Below are 20,876 nucleotides of genomic sequence, written 5' to 3' on the forward strand. Positions count from 1 at the left end.
GGGGCCAATCGGGGGACATGGAGGGTGAGTCTCTGGGGCCTGATTGATGAGGAAAGGGAATCCCAAATCCTCCAATCATCTTTTGCCCTTTCAAAACCCTTGGGCTAAGTCACTGCCAGCTAGCCCGTCACACATTTCATTTGACACAGGTTTCAACTTTCAGATCTCAATAACATAAAAGCAGTAACAGGGAGTGGTGAAGAGAGGGAGAGGGGAGCAGGGAAAGTACAAGCTACAATCCTGCTCCTTTAGTTAAAATAATTTACCTTTGTGCCAGGTCTCTCCATATTCACCACCACCTCTGATGTTGGCCACAGCAAGAACACCACCCAAATGTCTCACAAAAATAAGCCTTGAAACACTGAAAAACACAACAAGGTAGTAGAAGATTATCTTATCCTACCACTAATGTCCCCATCCCAACAAATGGATGCTCAGTGAACCTGGTGTATAAGAAGGAATGTATGTGACAACATGACAGGTTAAATCCTTCATTTTTGCAAACCTGACTAGGAAGGTTCATCCCAATGGTGTTACACTCCCATCAATGTATGGAAAGGAAGCAAAGCTGCTCTCTGGGGGACTATGGTGTGTGGATCTGTAAGTGTAGGTCCAACAGTAAGATGTCTGCTCCTTGATTGTTTGCCAGCTCTTCAGCTTGTGAAGTGAGGCTATGAGGTATAAAGGGACCTGCCCGTCCATGCCAATCTTTTAAAATACCTCCTTCATTATGTCTGATTCTTCAGGGAAGAGGTCAAGGATAAAGTTTATCCTAGGGATTCAATTAATGAACAAGAGCAAAAAAAAAAAAAAAAAAAAAAAAAAAAAAAAAAAAAAAAATTAAGGCCTTTACTGAGGAATTGTAGAAGTCTTCAAGCAGGTGCTACATTTGTATATAATATAATTTGCCACTGACAATTACAAGACTGTTTGCAAAGAGATACCGTACTTAAATCATACCTTTGTACTAGTATTATGCATTAGAATTCTTGCCAAGGCATTTTTGTTTGCTTGCTGGTTACACTGTTAACAATAATAAAACTATAAAAGAGATCACTATAACTTCAATTTCAGTGTCTGATCTCTTATTACCTTTTTGAACTTGGATGACAGCTAATGTAAAATATACAAAGATCTTGATATCTAATTATAAAAGCACCCAAGTCCTTAATTTCTTTTTTCAAAACAAGATTAATTAAAGTCACTTAAATTATGTTTAACAATTAAGGAGGAAAGAAGGTTTCTGATCAATTCAGGTAGTAGCTTAATGTAGCAGGGACTTCAGATAGAAAATCACAGATTAAACAATGAGAACAATAAAATGCGGAAATTTATCTCCACTCAGATTTCCCTCCTCAATTAGCTTAATTTTTAAAATTTACTTTAAAGCCTGTCTCCTGTGAATAATTTTTACGTAAATGAGTTAGCCCTATTGACTGACATAAGTAAGGATTGGGTCTTTATGCCACGTATAGCTAGGTCTAGAAATGATGCTGAAACATCATTTCTTGTGTGTTTGATGCCAAATGCTTCCTAATGAAGCACAATTGTTCTTATGAAGTTGCCTACCCAATAATTTTGTCAATTTCTAGGAAAACTGTGGTGCTACAGGGTGTCCATATATCCATAATAACCAAGTGGGTAAAACTTCCATCATTCTCAAAACATTTATCAGCTGTCGATAACTTCTCTCATAGAGTCCATACTAGGGATAAGCTTTTTAGCAAAACATTCAAAGATGGGGAACTGATAAAAGAGGATCCTGTAGTTGTATAATCCACCACAGAAAAAATCCTCCATATAGGTTAGTTATCTATAGCAATATGCTTGCTCAAGGCAGCATGAATTTGCTTCTGGAAAATCAATTTTCAAACCCTTCACTGAGGAAGATATCTCTCTACAGGCCTTTGAGATGTACCAGTCTAGATTTATATTCCAGACACACACAGAATAATGGATCAGAGAGCATAATTTTCCTAAACTGCAGGAAGTTTAATTTTTTGCAGGCTGATACATGGTTGAAGTAGAGTATCCTGATGGTAGGTTAATCACATTTTGGTTAATTGTCTTCACAAAAAGTTTCCAGACTTACTGCATTACTTTTCATTCCTTCTACTTAACAGTAGTCAAAGGAGAGACCTGAGTACCGAAACATACCTGCCTGGCTATTTTTGAATTTTAAAGAGACCAATCATTGGACAGAACACAATGAGCATGGAATCACCACCTAAGTAGCATATTTAGAAACAAAAACAATAAAGCCCAAGAAAGACCTCTGCTACCCAAAGAATTGTATATACTTAACTACTGGTGTATTTGTGTATAATGCAAATACATACTGGGAGTTCATCCCTTCTCAAAAGTATATAAACAATGGAATCCTGTAACAGACCAGTCATGTTGAATTACATTTTCAAAAGTGATACAGTGATTTAAGAGTCTGAGAGCTTGTGCATCTTGGGCCACTGATTGGAATACTTACTGTACAATAAGTCTGGAATAACCATACACATAGGAACTTATTTTAGTTGGCTTGTCTGTGTAAACAAGCCTATTGAGGAGTGGGAAGAAAAGCAAGAAGCCATAGATTTGGCTCCTCATTACTCCTCCATGGGAAAAAAGGGGAGGAGTGGGGCTCTGGAGCAGTAGAGAAATGAAGCAACTGCTACTTTCTCTGACCTTTATATAGGTCATGCAAGGGGGTGTACTTCTTTACATCCTTCCTCCACTTCCTGTTGTATAAAGGCCTAGTAGAATCGGGCCCTGTAGAAGGAACTGGAATGTGAGTGTGAAGTAGCTTGTACAAACAAATTATGTGTTACTATCCATTAGAAACTGCTTTGATGGTATCTAGGAAGGCACATACAGAGCAATCAAGTAAAACATGTTGGATCCTGCAGTGTGGTTTGCAGACTCTGAGGCAATACTGATGGGTTTCCAATAATATTTCCCCAGAAGCGTGGTCAAACCAATAGTGTGAATTCCATCAATTTTACTGCACCTTTTAGCTAGTGGTATTGCACTTACTGTGTGTGCACTGTATAATTAATGATAGATCTGTAGTGTGTATTAGACTAGAATTAGTATTAAATCCAGCTGCTCAGTCCAGGGACGCATAAAAAATTCATGATTGTACTGAAAAATAAAGAACTATTGTAAGTAGCCAAATAATTTGGTCTGCAGCTATGATTTTCCTTGTATTTATTTCTGGATCTACTTTTCTGAACTCTTCCTTTGCAACTGCAGCTCCTCTTAAATGTAGTGAGCAGCAGTCCCAACTTACAGCTATAGTTCCCTTTTTACAAAATTCTGGGGAAAGAATTGCCCATAAGGAGGCTGCAGTACCAAAGAACATTAAAACAGACGGAAGGTTTCCACTGTATGTGAGGTGGGGAACAGATTCTTGGGGGAAATAACCACCTCAACCAAGTGGCAGAGCTGGCTATGTTCTACACTGGTTGGAAAAAAAATAGGTGTGTGGGTGCTGCTGATGTACCCCCCTCCCCCCCCCCCCCACACATCTAGAAGCCTCTAAAGATACAATATCCAATAATCTGTAAGTCCCATTTTAAAAAATGGCTCAGACACAAGTTTCATAGAAAGTCAGTAGGATTTAGGACAGGTCTACACCGCAACTTCTGTAGCTAGTGGAGACTCTCTGGGCTAGCTTTACATTAGTTAGCTCGTGTACTGTTGGCAATATAGCCATGGCAACACTGAGCTCTGACTTGGCAAACTATCTGAATATTTATCCAGATGCTCAGGTGGGTTTTGCAGCTCAGTCAGCCCTGGGCTGTCACAGATATGCTGTTGGCAGAACACAAGATGACAAATTTAAAGCAGTGACTGCAGGTCTGAGCAGTTAGGCTCCTAAGTGCCAAATCTCTTTTTTAAAGGTACAGACAAGGCCACAGAAATCTGCAATGTAAGAACTATGGTATAAAGCATTCTATTAAAAAAAAAATCCCAATCGAAAACAAAAACAAAGGCAGGACCATACTCTAAGCTTTGGCCAGCATTGGTCAGGTACAATGTCTGACACACACAGCTGTGCCAGCAGCAGCTTCTTGTGTAACTGCAGTTCTGCTGGCAAAACTGTGCCCTTGGTGGCATAGCTTATTCTTCTCATAGGAACTGGAATAATCTATGTCAGTAAAAATGCAGTTAATGATACACCTCCATCAGCTGCACTTTGTCAGCAGAATACCCAGTTAAGCGACGTAATGCTAATGTAAATCTGGCCTCATGCAAGTAGTTGAAAAATGTAGAGATTCAAGGAACAAACAGAAAAAAATCAGCTTAGAGAAAGAAGGCTGTTATGCAGAAAGATGCTCATGGATCCAGAGTTAATCACAAACCTCATCAACTGGGCTCAGCGGAAGGTGTGATCAAGGACCTTTATGTAATAAAAAGAGCTGCAGAAAAGGGAGACTGCTAACAGGGCAAGTGGCCACAGCACTGCTAAATCATGGAATAATGGAATAATCCCTGGTGACAAACATACTGCCTGAGATATCAATTGCACCCCATGACTTGGAGGAACTGAATCAGCCAAAACTGAAAGAAAGCACAGACACGGAGCTGTTTGGGTGCAAATCTGCTGAAGTAGCACACCTGGGAATTTTCTCAGTAGGAAAACTGGTTGCTCCTGTTTGTCTCTATTGCAATCAAGGAAAAAAGACTCTGCATGCATATTTTTGTATACATACATAATAAAACATGATTACATTATGAACTTAACTGACCTACATCACAAATTTCCCATCCAAATGGAAAGAAACCTACAAGACCTCAGATTTGGCCAACTGCTTAGGCTAACAAAACATAAGGTTGGGGACATTTTACTTAATTGAACACAGGAAAAAGAGAGACTAAAATCACTAGACTGAAAAGAAATGAAACTGAAATGCCTTGGATTTGCGACAGTTTACAGGAGCACCAAGTTCACATAAAATGAGGTGTTTTTACCTTAACTACCTTGCCCATCCTGATTCTAAGCAAATGCGCTATTATTACACTAGAAATAATAAACTAGCTGAGCTGTGATGAAGTTTTTCAGCAATTCAGTTTCAATTTAGTATGTGCTTTAGACTATGAAGTGCTAGAATTTAAAGTTGCTGCAGGGAAGCAGTAAACTGAGAGTTCTACTTTTTTTGCTAATTTTTTTTTAAATTGCAATTTTACCCCCAAGCCCTGCTTATGTCTTATCTTGCTATTGCACTCTGATTATTTTCTTTGTTAGTTATTGTATAATGCTTACTCTGCAAGGACTTTCTTTGATGGGAGTTCCTAGGGATTACTGAATTTAAATAAATAGTAATTAACATTAGAAAGTCTTTGGAACTGGGTTCTGAATGACCCATTCAAAGCTATGACACATGTACCATATTCAGGTTTCCCTTGCTTTATGCGGGTTCTATATGTGCGAATTTGCTCTTATGAGATGACCCTTTTTATACCAAAAATTCATTATATGCGGGGTAAATTCACTGTCATGCGATCAGTGTGGTGGAAACCCGCAGTCAGCTGCTTTGTGCAGTGCATTGTGGGAATGATATCCTCCAAAATATAGTCTCCTGTGTGGATCTGTACTTGTTGCCTGAGACATGTTTCTGTAGTTGGCATCCCCATTATGGTAACATTTACCACCACCCTGTGCTTGTGTGCACTGTCTGCTGTTCGTGAGTACCAAAACTGTCTTGTAAAAGTGGTAGAAATGGGTCTGGGGGTCAGTTCAGTCGAGATCTTGGAACATATCCCTATTTGTTACATTGTAAAGTGGGTTCCCTTTATGCAAACTCAAGTTATGTGCCGTTTTCCAGGAATGCATGTACAGCATGAAGTGAGGGAAACCTGTATTACCACATAGGAAATAAAAGGCAGGGCAGAGATGCACCTTATTAACGAACTGAATCAGAGATGCATAAGCTTACATAGCCTATATTGAAGCTGAACTGACTTGTGTTTTTAGTAAGGGGAGGAGACAGGTAGATATCACCTCCTTAAATGTTAAGTTCCTAGTATCCCTGCCCAGTTCTCTTTATCTGTTTTCATTCTCTCTCCGTAAACAAAAAACATAAATAAGTGGGAGTCTACAAGTCTCTTTCTGTGTAACAAGTAGCTGGAGCAGGAGTTAGCAAATGTATCTGCACTGATTTGCCATGGCTGGAGGAAGAGCGTTCTCAGTGGTCTTTGGAACACATTTTTCCTCCAGTCTGTAACTGCCTCCGTTTATTCAGAATACAGCACCTGACTTCTCTTTTTGTCCTGGCCGGTAAGACCACAAGGGTGGGAAGAGATGGTAGGTATATTGTGAGACTCTGTTGATTATTATAAGTCAGTTAAATTCCATTATACTTGTATTGTCACCAACCATTTAATTTGATTGGAGAAATTGATGGGTCTCTCTGTATACTTAGTAGGCTTTTAAAATAACTGTCAAGACTGTATAGCCGGGGTGGGCAATTATTTTGGGTGGAGGGCCACTTACCGAGTTTTGGCAAGCTGTCGAGGGCTGCATGGGTAGTCCTGCCCCTTGACAGATGTCCCACCCCCTGGCCGCCATTTTGTGACAGGAGGTCCCACCCCCTAACTCCTGATCTTTGCTACCAGAAGTCTCTCTCCTTGCTCTTGGTAGTACTCCTTTCAGCAAGGGGTTTTGCCATCTCGGAACCAGAAAAATACCAAATTATATTTGAAAAAGCAAACATTTACAGCATTCATTAATCTGGTTTCAAAATATATTTTTGTCTTGATTTACATGTGTTTGTGTAGTGCACACAGAGGTGATCGCACAATAGCTTGAAATGAAGTCTTATTCTTGTATATTGTGGGGGGTGGGTATAGGATTGTGGGGGGCTGTGGGTGTGTGGGTGTGTGGAATGAGGGAGCATTGAGTATGTGTTGGTATGTGGGGTGTGGGTGGGTATGGGGTCTGCGGGGGGCTGTGTGTGAGGGGAGGGTGGCTGGGGTTTGTTTATGGCAGTGCGAGGGGCGTGTGTGGATAGATGTGTATGGTGGGGTGTGCATGTGGGACTCGCCCTATGAAGATGCACACATACACACACTCTGCCCCTGTACACACACATGCGCACGCGCACACAATGCCCCCAAGTCTGCATACACACACACTGTCCCTGAGCCTGTATTTACACACACACTGCCCTCGAGCCTGCACACACACACGCTGCTCCTGAGCCTGCACACACAAACACCACCCCCTCTCCCCTGTACCAGTGCAGTCCCGTGCTCCATGATGCATCCAGGAGTCACCAGAGTCCTGTGCTCCGTGATGCATCCAAGAGTCATCCAGGAGTCACCGGTCTGGTGATGCATCCAGGAGTCACAGCCACATGGTGCTGGAGCAGGGCAGGGGCAGAAAAGCAGGAGACTGGGAGGGGGTGGGCAGGGCTGATTTGCTTAACCCTGCAAGCCTGCTGAGGGCTCCCTCTGGGTCCTACTGCTCCCGGGTCCTGTCAGCTTTGATAGACAGCTGGGAGCGAATAAATATTAATTTAGTAAATTTTTTAGTGGCCCTGCAGGCTGGATAGAATGGCCTAGTAGGCTGGATCTAGCCCATGGGCTGTATTTTGCCTGCCCCTGCTGTATAGAGAACTGAATGTGTGTTCTTGTTCTACTTTAGGAGAATCTAAATGCATAGATGTAAACTTTTCTTTTTTAAAGTCTAATATGGGACAGTGGGCCTTCAACACTTGTGCAACTTTCTCCTCTTCATCCTACTATGAACTGTGATAAATTAGTGGTTAAACCTCATCTGAATGGATAACTTCTTCAAGTACTTAGGTTGTATTACTGCCTTATACAATGCACAGGGAATTAAAAACATAGCTTTGGAACGGCTGTAAAAAGCATTCAGATAATCTCATGATGCATACAGAGAGGTCCGTCATTCTTTAACGTATTTTGTATGAAGATGAGAAATTGTAAATGTTATCTGGGTATATAATCACAGTAACCCATGGAAGAAGGCCGGTAAAGGATTTTATGAGATGTGTTGACTTTAATGCAAGAATAGTAGCATAAAGCTAGTTACTGTAACTCTTAAGAGTGTATGCAAGTTTAAGGGGGCAGTTTAATAATAGATTATTTTTGTGCTGGTAAGTTGCACATTTACTGTCTGCAGAGCTTCCTTTCATTCTGTACATCCCATTTGCTTTCTTTTTCCTCAGAGAATTTGTGTCTAACACTATTTGCTCTGTACTGAAAGCTGTAAGACAATCACAATGTCATTTATATGCCTGTAAAAGTTCAGGTTCTGGTGAAGTACACATTGGCTCAATTTTAAAAGATTACTGAATGGGTCAAGTGCTTTGCTGTTTGTGGTTCAAAAACTACGAAATGGATTAGAATTCATGTTCTGAAATCACGGCTCCTGATTTACGGTGCATTAATTTGCATAAAATAAACATGCACTTCCCCTCTTAGGGTTAAAATCTACCTTGTCCACTAGACATCTAGGACCAGATTCTATTCCACCAGGTAAGTGGGTTTAAGTGCCTAAGTGTGATTCTACTCCATCTTGCTCAAGTCCCTTAATAACTGTTAATATAACCCTCACTGAAGGATAATAATCCTCATTGAAGGAGGGCAGACTTCAATGAGGTAAGGAGAATAGTTGGGGAGGTACTGAGGTCCCGGAGGGGTGGGGTGTCAGGTGTACAAGAAAAGTGGTTGTTCCTTAAGGAGATGATCCTCCAAGCCCAAAGGGAGGTAATCCCAACAAGGATCAAAGGGGGCAAGAGGGTGCAAAAGCCCCCATGGCTCACCAAAAGCATACAGGAACATCTCCTAGCTAAAAGGGAGGGGTACACCCAATGGAAGGCAGGGGCCATCACCAGGGAGGACTATACCTCGGTTGCTTGGGGCTGCAGGGGGGCGGTCAGGCAGGCCAAGGCAGAGATGGAACTGGGACTAGCTACCCAGATCAAGGACAAGAAGTCCTTTTTTAAATACACAGGGAGCAAAAAGAAGGTACCGGGTAATGTGGGGCCTCTGCAAGACACGTTAGGAAATCTGGCCGTCACACCAGATGACAAAGCTAACCTATTTAACAATTTCTTTCCATCCATTTTCCTGAGCAGGGATTGGATCAGCCCGTCCACCGGGACCCCCTCAGGCCCCAGGGGAGGCGCATCCAGGCCTAGGGTCAGTGAGGATGTAGTCAGGGAACTTCTGGAGGGACTGGACCTATTTAAATCAGCTGGTCCTGATGATCTCCACCCCAGAGTGCTGAGGGAATTGGCAGAGGTCATTGCAGGACCCCTTGCATGGCTTTATGAGCACCCATGGTGCTCTGGTGTGGTGCCAGATGACTGGAAAAGGGCCAATGTGGTCCCCATTTTCAAAAAAGGGAGGAAGGAGGACTTAGGAAACTATAGGCCAGTTAGTCTTACCTCGATCCTGGGTAAGCTTTTTGAGAGAATTATCCTGGCGCATGTCCACGACGGGACAGCAGGGGAGGTTATGCTTAGGGGCAACCAACATAGGTTCATTAGAGGCAGTTCCTGTCAGACCAACCTGGTGGCCTTCTATGACCAGGTCACAAAATCCTTAGACGCAGGGGTAGCAGTGGATGTAGTCTTTCTGGACTTCAGGAAGGCCTTTGACACTGTCTCTCAACCCCATTCTCATTAAAAAACTAGGGGACTGTGGCATCGACACCTACACAGTCAAATGGGTCGCTAACTGGCTGGAGGGCCGCACCCAGAGAGTGGTGGTGGATGGGTCATTTTTGATCTGGAGGGATGTGGGCAGTGGGGTCCCCCAGGGCTCGGTCCTCGGACCCATGCTCTTCAACATCTTCATCAGTGACTTGGACAAGGGGGTAAAAAGCACCCTGTCACATATGCTGATGACACTAAGATGTGGGGGGATGTGGGCATGCTAGAAGGGAGGAATAGGCTGCAATTGGACCTAGACAGGTTACAGGGGTGGGCAGATGAGAACAGGATGGGTTTCAACACTGACAAGTGCAAGGTGCTGCACCTGGGGAGGAAGAACCAGCAGCATACCTACAGGCTGGGGAACTGGGTGCCCCACTTCAGGACGGATGCGGACAACTTGGAGCGGGTCCAGAGGAAGGCCATTCGCATGATCAGGGGGCAGCAGGGCAGGCCCTATGAGGAGAGGCTAAGGGACCTGAACCTGTTCAGCCTCCACAAGAGAAGGTTGAGGGGGGATCTAGTGGCCTGTTACAAACTAGTCGGAGGGGACCAGCAGGCACTGGGGGAGTCCCTATTCCCCTGAGCACTACCAGGAGTGACTAGAAATAACGGTCACAAGCTGGCAGAGGGTAGATTCAGACTAGACATCAGGAGGCGCTACTTCACAGTCAGGGTGGCTAGGATCTGGAACCAACTTCTAAGCAAAGTGGTGCTGGCTCCTACCCTGGGGGTCTTTAAGAGGAGGTTAGATGAACACCTTGCTGGGGTCGTTTGACCCCAGTACTTTCTCTTGCCAAGGCAGGGGGTCGGACTTGATGATCTGCTCAGGTCTCTTCCGACCCTACCAACTATGAAATATAAAAGGTGGGTGGATTCTCCTACTCCTTGCTTCTTTTTTTCTTAACCTAACCTAGCCACTAGGTCACTAGCAAAATGGTGGGCACAACCCTCCCCACTAAGTTCAGTGTCAAACTTGTGGTCTCTAATTATCTAATTTTTCGGGGGGTTGCCACACATCTATATGTCCATGGCAATGCTGAATCACAGCATTAATGGAGGTAGACACTTGGGTTGTGCCCAGATGAACGTGGGCACTTGGTTCCCTGGGGACAAGCAGCAGCAGCATACTTTGCACCACAGCTACTTGTCCCCGGGGAACACCTGTGCCACGTGTACTTTGTAGGGGAGGCTGTGCTGGCCTCAGTAGCATTGGCTGGGGTCCTGGGGGCCTCCCGGGGCTGCAGCAGCTGAGATCCTCCTAGACAGAGCCTGGCAGGCAGCCACAATGCAGCTCCAGGTGGCTCGGCTCAGCTTTTCAGCGGTGCGTGCTGCCCGTGCATGCGCTGCTCCATTTTTTTCCTACACGGGTTTTTTTGACTCCTGGATATTTCATAGATTTCATAGACATTAGGGCTGGAAGGGACCTTGGAAGATCATCGAGTCCAGCCCCCCGCCCAAAGGGCAGGAAGTCAGCTGGGGTCATAGGATCCCAGCAAGATAAGCATCCAGTTTGCTCTTGAAGGTGTTCAATGAAGGCGCTTGAACAACCTCCGGTGGCAGGCTGTTCCAGACCTTGGGGGCTCGGACAGTAAAGAAATTCTTCCTTATGTCCAGCCTGAAACGATCTTGTAGTAGTTTGTGACCATTCGACCTCGTCATCCCTTGGGGCGCTCTGGTGAACAAACGTTCCCCCAGATACTAGTGGTCACCCCTGATAAACTTGTAGGTGGCCATCAGATCACCCCTGAGCCTGCGCTTTTCCAGGCTAAAGAGCCCCAGGGCTCTCAGCCTGTCATCGTAGGGTCTGCTTCCCTGACCTCTGATCATGCGCGTGGCTCTTCTCTGGACTCTCTCAAGCTTCTCCACATCCTTTTTGAATTGTGGAGCCCAAAACTGGACGCAGTACTCCAGCTGCGGCCTCACTAAGGCCGAGTACAGGGGGAGAATCACGTCCCGGGATTTGCTTGAGAAGCATCTATGGATGCAAGCCAGCGTTTTGGTCGCTTTATTAGCCGCAGCATCGCATTGCAGGCTCATGTTCATCTTGTGGTCAATGATGACCCCCAAGTCTCTTTCTTCCATAGTGCTAGCCAACACAGCACTGCCGAGCCTATAAGGATGCTGCGGGTTTTTTTTCCCCAAGGTGGAGAACCTTGCATTTATCGGCGTTGAACACCATCAGATTCTCGTCCGCCCACTTGCTGAGCCTGTCCAGGTCAGCCTGGATCACCCGCCTGTCTTCTGGTGTGGATGCTTTGCCCCAAAGTTTGGTGTCATCTGTGAACTTGGCCAGTCCGCTTCTGACTCCAGTGTCCACATCATTAATGAAGATGTTGAACAGTATGGGTCCAAGGACAGAGCCCTGGGGGACCCCACTGGTCACAGGACACCACGATGAGTGACTTCCATCAATTACTACCCTCTGGGTCCGACCCCGGAGCCAATTTTCCAGCCAGTGGATCGTGGAGGACCCAAGGCGACAATTGGCCAGTTTCTCCAAGAGACGATCATGGGACACCAGATCGAAGGCTTTTTTGAAGTCAAGATATATGACATCAATCTCATCTCCCTTGTCCAGGTGATAGGTCACCTGGTCGTAGAAGGAAATGAGATTGGTCAAGCAAGACCTACCCGCAACAAACCCATGCTGGCTATCCTTTAAGATGTTGGCGTCAGCCAGTCCATTAAGGATGGCCTCCTTAATAAACTTTTCCAAGATCTTCCCCGGGATAGAAGTCAGGCTGATGGGCCTATAGTTAGCCGGATCCACTTTCCTCCCTTTCTTGAAGATAGGCACCACATTGGCCTTCTTCCAGTCTTCAGGCACTTCACCAGAGCGCCAAGAGTTTTCAAAGATCCACGCTAGAGGCTGGGCTATGATGCTCGTCAGCTCCTTGAGTACCCTGGGGTGAAGATTGTCAGGGCCGGCTGACTTGAAGGTATCCAGCTTCTCAAGATGTTCCTTCACGAAGTCAGCATTAATGGAGGGCAGGGTATCACCCTCACCCGGACTTCCCGGCCCTGTAGCGGGCACGGGTGTCCCATGGGGCTGATGAAAGACTGACGCAAAGTACCTATTTAATAGGTTGGCTTTTTCCTGGGCGTCAGTTGTCAGTTGCCCCATCTGGTTCAGCAGGGGTCCAACATTGCCCCTGCTTTTCCTCCGGCTCCCCACATATCTGAAAAAGGACTTTTTATTGTCCTTGATGCTCAAAGCTAGCTGGAGTTCAGTTGCAGCCTTGGCTTTCCTGGTCTGCTCCCTTTCCAGGGGTCTGAAGCAAAATGGATATCCAAGGGTAAAAAAAAATGGAAAAAAACCCTGGAGTAGTGCATGCATGGGCAGCACACCCTTACACCGTGGCGAACACCTGACCATGTGGTATGTGGTGCTGTAGACACATTTGCGTTGCCACATACCGAATGGCCATGCTTATCTGGATGTGTTCTTGTGTAGCAATGCTGGGAAAATATAGTCACACTGGGCAAAAATGTAGCTGTGCAAGGAATTTAGATGCAAAGAATTAATGAAAGGTGAAGTAGAATGTCATGTGACTTACGTACTTGGTTATCTTGACAGTGAGGTAGAATTCTGCCTTTACTCTCTATTCTCTGTACCCAGAGATTTGTATGACTGAGCAGGAAAGATACTTTTTAGAACCCTAGTTTACCAGTGGCCTTAGACGTATGGTAGACTTAAACTTAAATCTCAAGTTTTTCTTTCAAGGACTCAAAGTATGTTAGTGCTTGTTTCTGTTCCACCTATTAGGCATGTACATGGCACTTAAATATCGAAATGTGATCCCATTCCACCTTGCTTAAGTCCCTGAAAAACCACTAACATGACTACTTTTGTAACTTGATTTCATATTAGCCTCAAGACTAACTCAAAAAAAGAAGTGCTGAGAAGAAGCAGGGTTCACACATATTTTGTGTTAATGTATTTTTAGGGTCTGAAGCAGGATGGAATACGATCACACTTAGATCTTTGGAGACAGATTAAAAACAGATATTCACTGAGTAAAAGAGTGGATTATAATGCTGTACCCCAAGGACTAAGGGACAGGTAGCAGGGTTCTGATCCTGCTCCAAGGATTGTGCATTTTATGCTAAATAGTCATCAGAGTCAGAGACCCAGAAGGCTCTTTATAAGCCTGAAAGGGACATTTCTTGGATGTTTCTGAAGATTCAGCCAAAACTGATGTACCCAGAATTGTCCAAGGAGATTAGGGATAGTATTACTGATGGAGAATTTATAACCTGAGCTATATGTGCAATTCTTATCTTCCTGTCACAGAAAAACCTGTTATACTTTATTGGTAGTTTGTATTTTTATTGTGTTACAGTGCACACCATATTTGATTTTACTTTTCAATTATAAAATGTTTTTCCCATTGTCAAATCTCTGGGACATCTCTCATCAGAGTCCCATCTCTCATACATCCCTCTATGCACTTAGGAAATGCTTTTTCTGTTAGAAGATAAAACAAAAAGTACATAGTTATTGGTGTAAAGGACCCATATGGCTGAACATGTTTGAAAGAGGACACAAACCAGATATGTTCTGTATCTCTTTCAGTATGACTAGCTAATTAGTTATGTGTAAAGGCATGGAAAAAATATGTGACCTGCCATGCTGGATTAGAATATGTGATCAGCCAGTCCACTATCTTTCCTTTCATATAGTGGATCAGCCAGTCCACTATCTTTCCTGGCAAGTACCAAATAGTTTAGAAGAACATATTAAGAATAGATGTTTGTCAAAAATAGGCTGCTTACCTATAGCTTGGTGTAATAGATATGTTGAAGCCACCATAGCCATACAAGAAAGCAGGATGAGAACCATCCAATTTAATTCCCTTCTTGTGGATAATAAACATTGGGATCTTGGTACCATCTCTGCTAGGGTAGAACACCTATGATAATAAAGAAGAAAGATGCTGTGATTATTTGTGAACTTGGAAATCACGCATAATTTCTAGGCTTTTGCTGTATATGGAAAAAAATCTGGGCATAGTCACAGACTGGAGCATCTCTGCTAAAATTTAATACTTTAATTCTGCAAAAATAAAAAATGGCTATCATGATCCATGGGGATGTGAAATGGTCCGTTACTTGATTAATAATTCTAGTAACAATATAACACTTAGGATGAAAAACCTTATAATACTGAAACCAAATATCTTATTAAGGATGAAATCCTGCCATTTCTGCTTACCCTGACTACTGCTTCCACACAGGTATCATGAAAATATTATAAAGGAATATGATAAACTACACAGACAACTGGAAAAGACTGTAGTTTGCATTATGAAAATATGGGGAAATACAAGAAGGCAACAAGGGAACTGTTTCAGTAATCTTGCAAAAGAATACACAGGCAGAAGCTATCAGAAGCTGACAAATGATTCTTTTAAGGAGTACATTCCAAAACTTGAGATCATGCAGCTTCAGCATGAAAAAGAAATAAGCTTACATCAAATAGATAGGGATAGCCTGCCAAAGACAAGGTTACTACTCAATAATTTGTGGCTTTATGACACTGTACAAGTATTTAAGCAAGGATCAACAAAATACACCTCTGTAAAGGATTTATTTTGCAGCCAAGTCAATGAGAGTTTTCCCATCAAATTTACTAGGAGGCTTAAAAGCATTATTTTAGCAGTGAGTGACAGACTTTATTCTTAAATCTCTGGTAGCGTATTTATGAATGAAAATAATTATTTTTATCATCAGTAACCGTGGGTTGGACGAGGGTTATTCCAACATTAGTTTCACCACTGTTGCTACATTTGTATGAACAGCATTCGTCCCCAACCAAAAAAAGAGTCACTTTCACACACAATGAATGGCTTAAGATGTTCTTAATGCAAATTCTTAATGAATTCAATGACAAGGATAAAGACTATTAAACAGCCTTATACATATAATTTAGTAATGGTCAGTTAACGCAGAGTCATAAAAGGAAGATCAATGTACCTGATAAAGTTTAGTAAATTTATTGAGTACAAAATTGCTTCCTCTTTCACACTCCCCAAAGTCAATATTCATAGTTTATCTGGACTTCAAGAACAGGGTTTATACCTGGCCATAGATAGGACTTATTTGACTTGCCAAAAGGTTAGAAAAGAAAGAGGAAACTATCTTAACTATTTTAATGCATTAAAAGTGACTTTGGGGATAGGTGTTTCAAAATGGATTCCTTGAGGACCTGTTCAGGCTGAGGTCAGGCTGACTGGTCTGTAGTTCCCCTGATAGTCTTTCTTCTCTTTCTTAAAGATGAGCACTGTGTTTGCCCTTTGCCAGTCATCCAGGTCCTCACCTGACCTTCATCAATTCTTAAAAAGGATAGTCAATAACTCTGAAATTACCTCAGGCAGTTCCTTCAGTACCCTCAACTGCATCCCATTTGGCCCTGGCAACGTGAAAGCATTTAACTTCTCTAACCATAACCTGGTCTGCTATTACTCTAGGCTGTTAGTCTTCTTCCTATTTCTGCTGCCAACTTCACTCATCAGCTGGTAGCTGCCCCTATTTGTGAAAACTTGAAGTAAAACAGACATTATATTCTTCAACCTTGTAAACTAATACCATTTAATACAAGTCCATGAACTACTACTATTAAATCTGTCTGTCAGAATTATTCTACCGAGATTTTTTTTAAGGTGTCTAAAACTCGAGTAAGTTAATCATCAGGGATCTGAGTTTTCCGTTTGCCATGGAAAAGTGAGGATTTTCTCTTTTGAAGGAGAGAAATATAGGAAATGGCAGGTTTCTCTTTACAGGCTAGCAGAGTTCCAGCCTACAAGGCACTCCTTGGGGCTGGGAGGAGCAGGATGCAGGAGAAGCCACATGCACATATGCACATGGCCAGTAATATAGCCAGGAAGTGGTGGACAGCAGCTGTCTGCAGGTAAGTGTATGGTGAATGGGGTGCGGGGGAGGCACAGGCAATGTAGGGGGCCAGACTGAGGCAGCCATGGTGAGGGAGGGAGTGGCTGGTGGCTGGGCTGGGGGTGCTGTCCAGCTGGTGCAGTGTCTAGGACCTGGCTGGGAATACGCAGTGATGGGGCCCAGCTGGGGGAGTGGGATGGAGCCACAGGCAGCTCACCCAGGGGACAGCTGAGGGGCTGGGTCCCTGTTGCTGTGTGCATTCCCAAGGAGAGGTTGAGCAGCAGAGGTGATGCACCGGGTGGGGGGAGGAAAGCACGTGCTTCCCCAGATTTTTGTGTGGGGCTAGGGAGGATGTATGCTGCCTGCTGCAAGGCTTGGGGCTTCCTACCTTGCTGCCCTTCCCCCAAGGGCCTCCACAGAACCAATGGATGGGAGCTGGTATGGGAGGGCAAAGAGGGGCGGGAAGGCTTGGAGTTACCACCACCACTGGGAGCCCCGCACCAGCCACCCTGCCAAGGTGAGGCACTCCCTGTCCACCCAGCAGTAGTGGGGGGCACAACTCTGCACCACTGTCCCTGCTGGGACCCTTGTGGGGAGGGCAGCAGGGCGGGGAGCCCCAATCCCTGCAGCAGGCAGCCTGCATCCTCCCCTGCCCTGCTGGGGTCCCCCCTGGCGCTCCCGTGGGACACTCCATTTGCCCCACCATCTCAGCATTCACAAGCCACCTGGTCCCTTGAGGTATGTAGAAAACACATATAAAGCTGTGTCTGTGTCCAAATCATCAAATCTCTCTAAATCGAATTACAGGCTTCCGACTCATTTTGGAGAGATTAATGGGTCACCTGATTCAATTCGGATTAGGAGATTTGGCCTATGAATCGGGCCGAATCTCCTCCGAAAGGAATCAGCGACTGAAGCGTCACACAGCCTGCCTGCCTGCCTATCGTGGTGTTTCATGGAAAAATGCAGATTTGGTGGGGTTTTAATCAGAAAATTTTGGATTTTATCAGAGAATTCGGGATTTTTAAACAGAGAAAAAGCAAGATCCCGGTCAATCATTATTAAAGAAAGTATATTTTAATGTAAGCAAAATATACTATGTTCAAATATGTTAAGAACCACCAAGTTATGTCAAAATCAAACAAAAATCTTCAAAATTCTCAGCATCTTCAAGGAGTGTACAGCATCAATGTAGAGTGCTGACTGATGAGGATTATGTGGCTCCTGGGAGACTGATAATTGTGAGGCTGAATGTGTCTTATTTTTAAATGGTATCTTACTGTAAGCAATAAGCCAAGTCTGTTTGTTCCTATATTTTAAGGCTCTGAAGGGCATATCTAACTTTCTTCATGCTGTATGCATCTTCACCTTTCCCAGCTACTTCAGACTGGCTGTAAGTACACATTTCTACACGTTTGACCTACTTGTTTTGAGATGATAAATGCTTCAACAGTGACCAAGGGTATATCTACACAGTAGTCACTTTAAAGTAGCTCCTTTGGAAAGTGCCAACAGCTGCAATATCATCAAGCTCAGCAGTACCCACCTGAAAAGCTGGGTTAATACTCAAGTTGTTAGTCAGTGCTAAGCTCAGCATTGCTGCAGCTAGAAAGCTGCTACTGGACCCCAACCACCTAGTTTTAAACTAACAGAAAGATGTCTGCATATGCTACAGTAACTGCAGTGTGGACACCGTCCATCTATAAAGGTAAGCTGACATCTGAAAGTGAATGACAGACTACAGTACAGACCTACCCAGAGAAGATCTGTGGAGCTCCATACATAACATTTTATGACAATTATTTAAGCAGTCAATCAACATAATAACCATATATTACAGCCAATAATCAATGCCCTGCCTGGCCAAGGTAGAGCGGGGAGTATATAAACTGGCAGTTAAAGATAGGCTTGTTGGGAGGTGTCAGATAGATTTGAGATTTCTGGGAGTTGAAAGGCTAATGTCTGGGTGAGTTTGGGTGCTATATGGCTGGCAGGTTGAATTGTCTAAAAACTCCCTGGGAAAATAAGTTGGTAAGATCTTTCTGAAGTAGGTAAGTCAGGGCCAGAATTGAGCTCCATTATGTTTTGTCCCAGCTTGCCCTTGCTGTTGTAGCTACTTTCACTAAAGCCGCCTACTCTTTTCATCTGCTCCCTCCCTTGCTGGGATCCAGCAGGGGAGTGAAGCAGCATGAAGGAAACTGGAGGAGTTGCCTGTTCAGACACTACAGCAAATCCGAAGTGGCAGAAATGCAGTAGAGCAACAACATGCATGCTGCCTCCCTACAGTTCAGCTGCATTCACGAAGCTTCTGTAGCGATGTGGGAATACTGGACAGGGCCGTATGATGTGCAAGTGTCATGTAAGATATGTGTTACTTGTCAACCCTAGCTACTATGCTCTCCACTATAGCAGAAGCTGTGCACTGAGTGCCATCACAAAGCTTAGAAATTTCTAATTCTCATCAAGTCAAATCAAAGTGAAGAAGAAAAGTGTCAGGTTAACATTTACTGAAAAAACTGGTGAGCAAAAGGGTGGATGGGCTGGTAAAGACAGGCTGAGCCCATCATACCCTTGGTAACAGATTCAAATCTAGCCTCAGATTAGGAGAGAGTGAAAGCTGTTACTTTGGAATTGATGTTTAGTCGGTGATATAAGGGGTTCTCAAAGATTTTCATTGGATGGATTAAATATTAACTGGCCGTCTCAGGTAAAGACTACCTGACCTTCCATTTCTGATTTCTTAGTGTTCCAGGGCAACTGCATAAGTCACAGCCTTGAAAAAAGTAATGAGGAAAGTATTTTAATGTATTTTCAGCCACGTTTCAAAGGAAGTAGGTAACTGGCAACAAGAAGTGCTACCACCATACAACAAGCTAGACCTCCATAAAACCACCCAAGAGCTCTTAAGTACAAGTTAAGAACTGCTGGTCTATATGAACTGAGTATAAGGATATCTGCTCCAAGAAAATCAGTGTTCATTTAGTTAAAAAAATACCTTAACACTGCACACAGACATCACATTTATCCAAGGACAAAGTGCAATGGTACAGATATCCATGTCAGTTATCCCGGGACAAATTTTGGGAAGGTTCCTGTCTAAGAGGTAGTAACAGCTTATCCCAGGATATTGCAAAGTATGCCTGAACAGTTATCCTGGGATTGCATTGGTGAATCAATGGCAGAAAAACGGTACTACATTTTACTGCTCGTTACACCCTGATTAGAAGGAAGACATGTACGTGCCAATTCCAGGATATTTTTATTCTGGGACAAACAGAGGCACAACTTATCCAGGAACAAATGCAAGGTCTGTTCCTAACCTAAATTTTATTTTGAGCTTGCTGAATTCTGAACTCCGTGGAGTCTTACTGCTAGGGCATGTCTATACATACTTACACTGAAATAATTTAATTCATTTTAATTTGTACCTTTTGCTATTTTGACACAAATCTACCAGTGGACACTTGTTTAGGATTAAGAGAATGCTATTCTGATTTAGCTAAAACCAAGTGAAGACAAATCAATGCAAGGCACTTATTTCAAGCAAAGAAGAAGTTGAACACACATGCACCAAAATAACAAAAACATGAACTAAAGCCAGTTATTTTGATATATTTAAATTCTGAGAAATGATCCCACGAGACTGGTTTTGAGGCAGTGTTGTGGCACTTTGCACAGCTCTATTTGTTATTCAAGTAAAGAGATTTCAGCCATCAAGAATTCAGCTTCATTGTTTCATTTTAACAAGCACAAAGATTTTGCAAGGTGGGTAGAAGGATATTTTATTTCTGCTACTGGTGATTTTGCTCGACAAATTCAAATTTCTAAAAAATATTTTTAATGATCCGTATCAAGAATACCCCACTCCAAAAATTAAAAAAAACCAAACAAATTTGTTTAGAGTATGTGCCTAAACAACAAATGCCTGTGTTAAAACTTTTAGTTTTTATTAACTCAAGAAATTATATCTTGGGGCTGAACTTTTTTTTTGTCATTATTTACAGCTTCTATTTTAATTAGAACTCAAAAGAAATAAAAGCATAACACAATTTTTGGCATACTGCTACATGTTTTCAATCATTCTGTTTCCAAAGGAAAGCAAGACACTATCATGTTTTATGAACCACGCTGAATACTCAACATGATCTATTTTTATAACTATCTGATGAGCCTCAACAGAAATATGATCCTCTATAACACATGGTATTTAGTAAGTACCTTTAATGTGAGCACTGGCTCTAAAGTGAAACACAGAAACCTATGACGGCATCTCACTTAAAAAAAATCAATTTTAATTTTTGT

At 43.2% G+C, this 20,876-nt stretch overlaps 1 protein-coding gene across 1 annotated transcript in view; it reads right to left on the bottom strand.

The window, feature by feature from the left end:
- Nucleotides 1-20,876, bottom strand: part of PREP (prolyl endopeptidase) — a 198,942-nt gene that overhangs the window by 24,503 nt on the left and 153,563 nt on the right. Inside the window, exons 11-12 of the mRNA XM_006270251.4 lie at nucleotides 14,460-14,596; nucleotides 267-361 (exon numbers count right to left, since the gene is read on the bottom strand). Coding sequence (XP_006270313.1) covers nucleotides 267-361; nucleotides 14,460-14,596 — 232 coding nt within the window. The remainder of the gene's footprint in view (nucleotides 1-266; nucleotides 362-14,459; nucleotides 14,597-20,876) is intronic.

This window comes from Alligator mississippiensis, chromosome 1, assembly GCF_030867095.1.
Source record: "Alligator mississippiensis isolate rAllMis1 chromosome 1, rAllMis1, whole genome shotgun sequence".
Classification (NCBI taxonomy): Eukaryota; Metazoa; Chordata; order Crocodylia; family Alligatoridae; genus Alligator; species Alligator mississippiensis.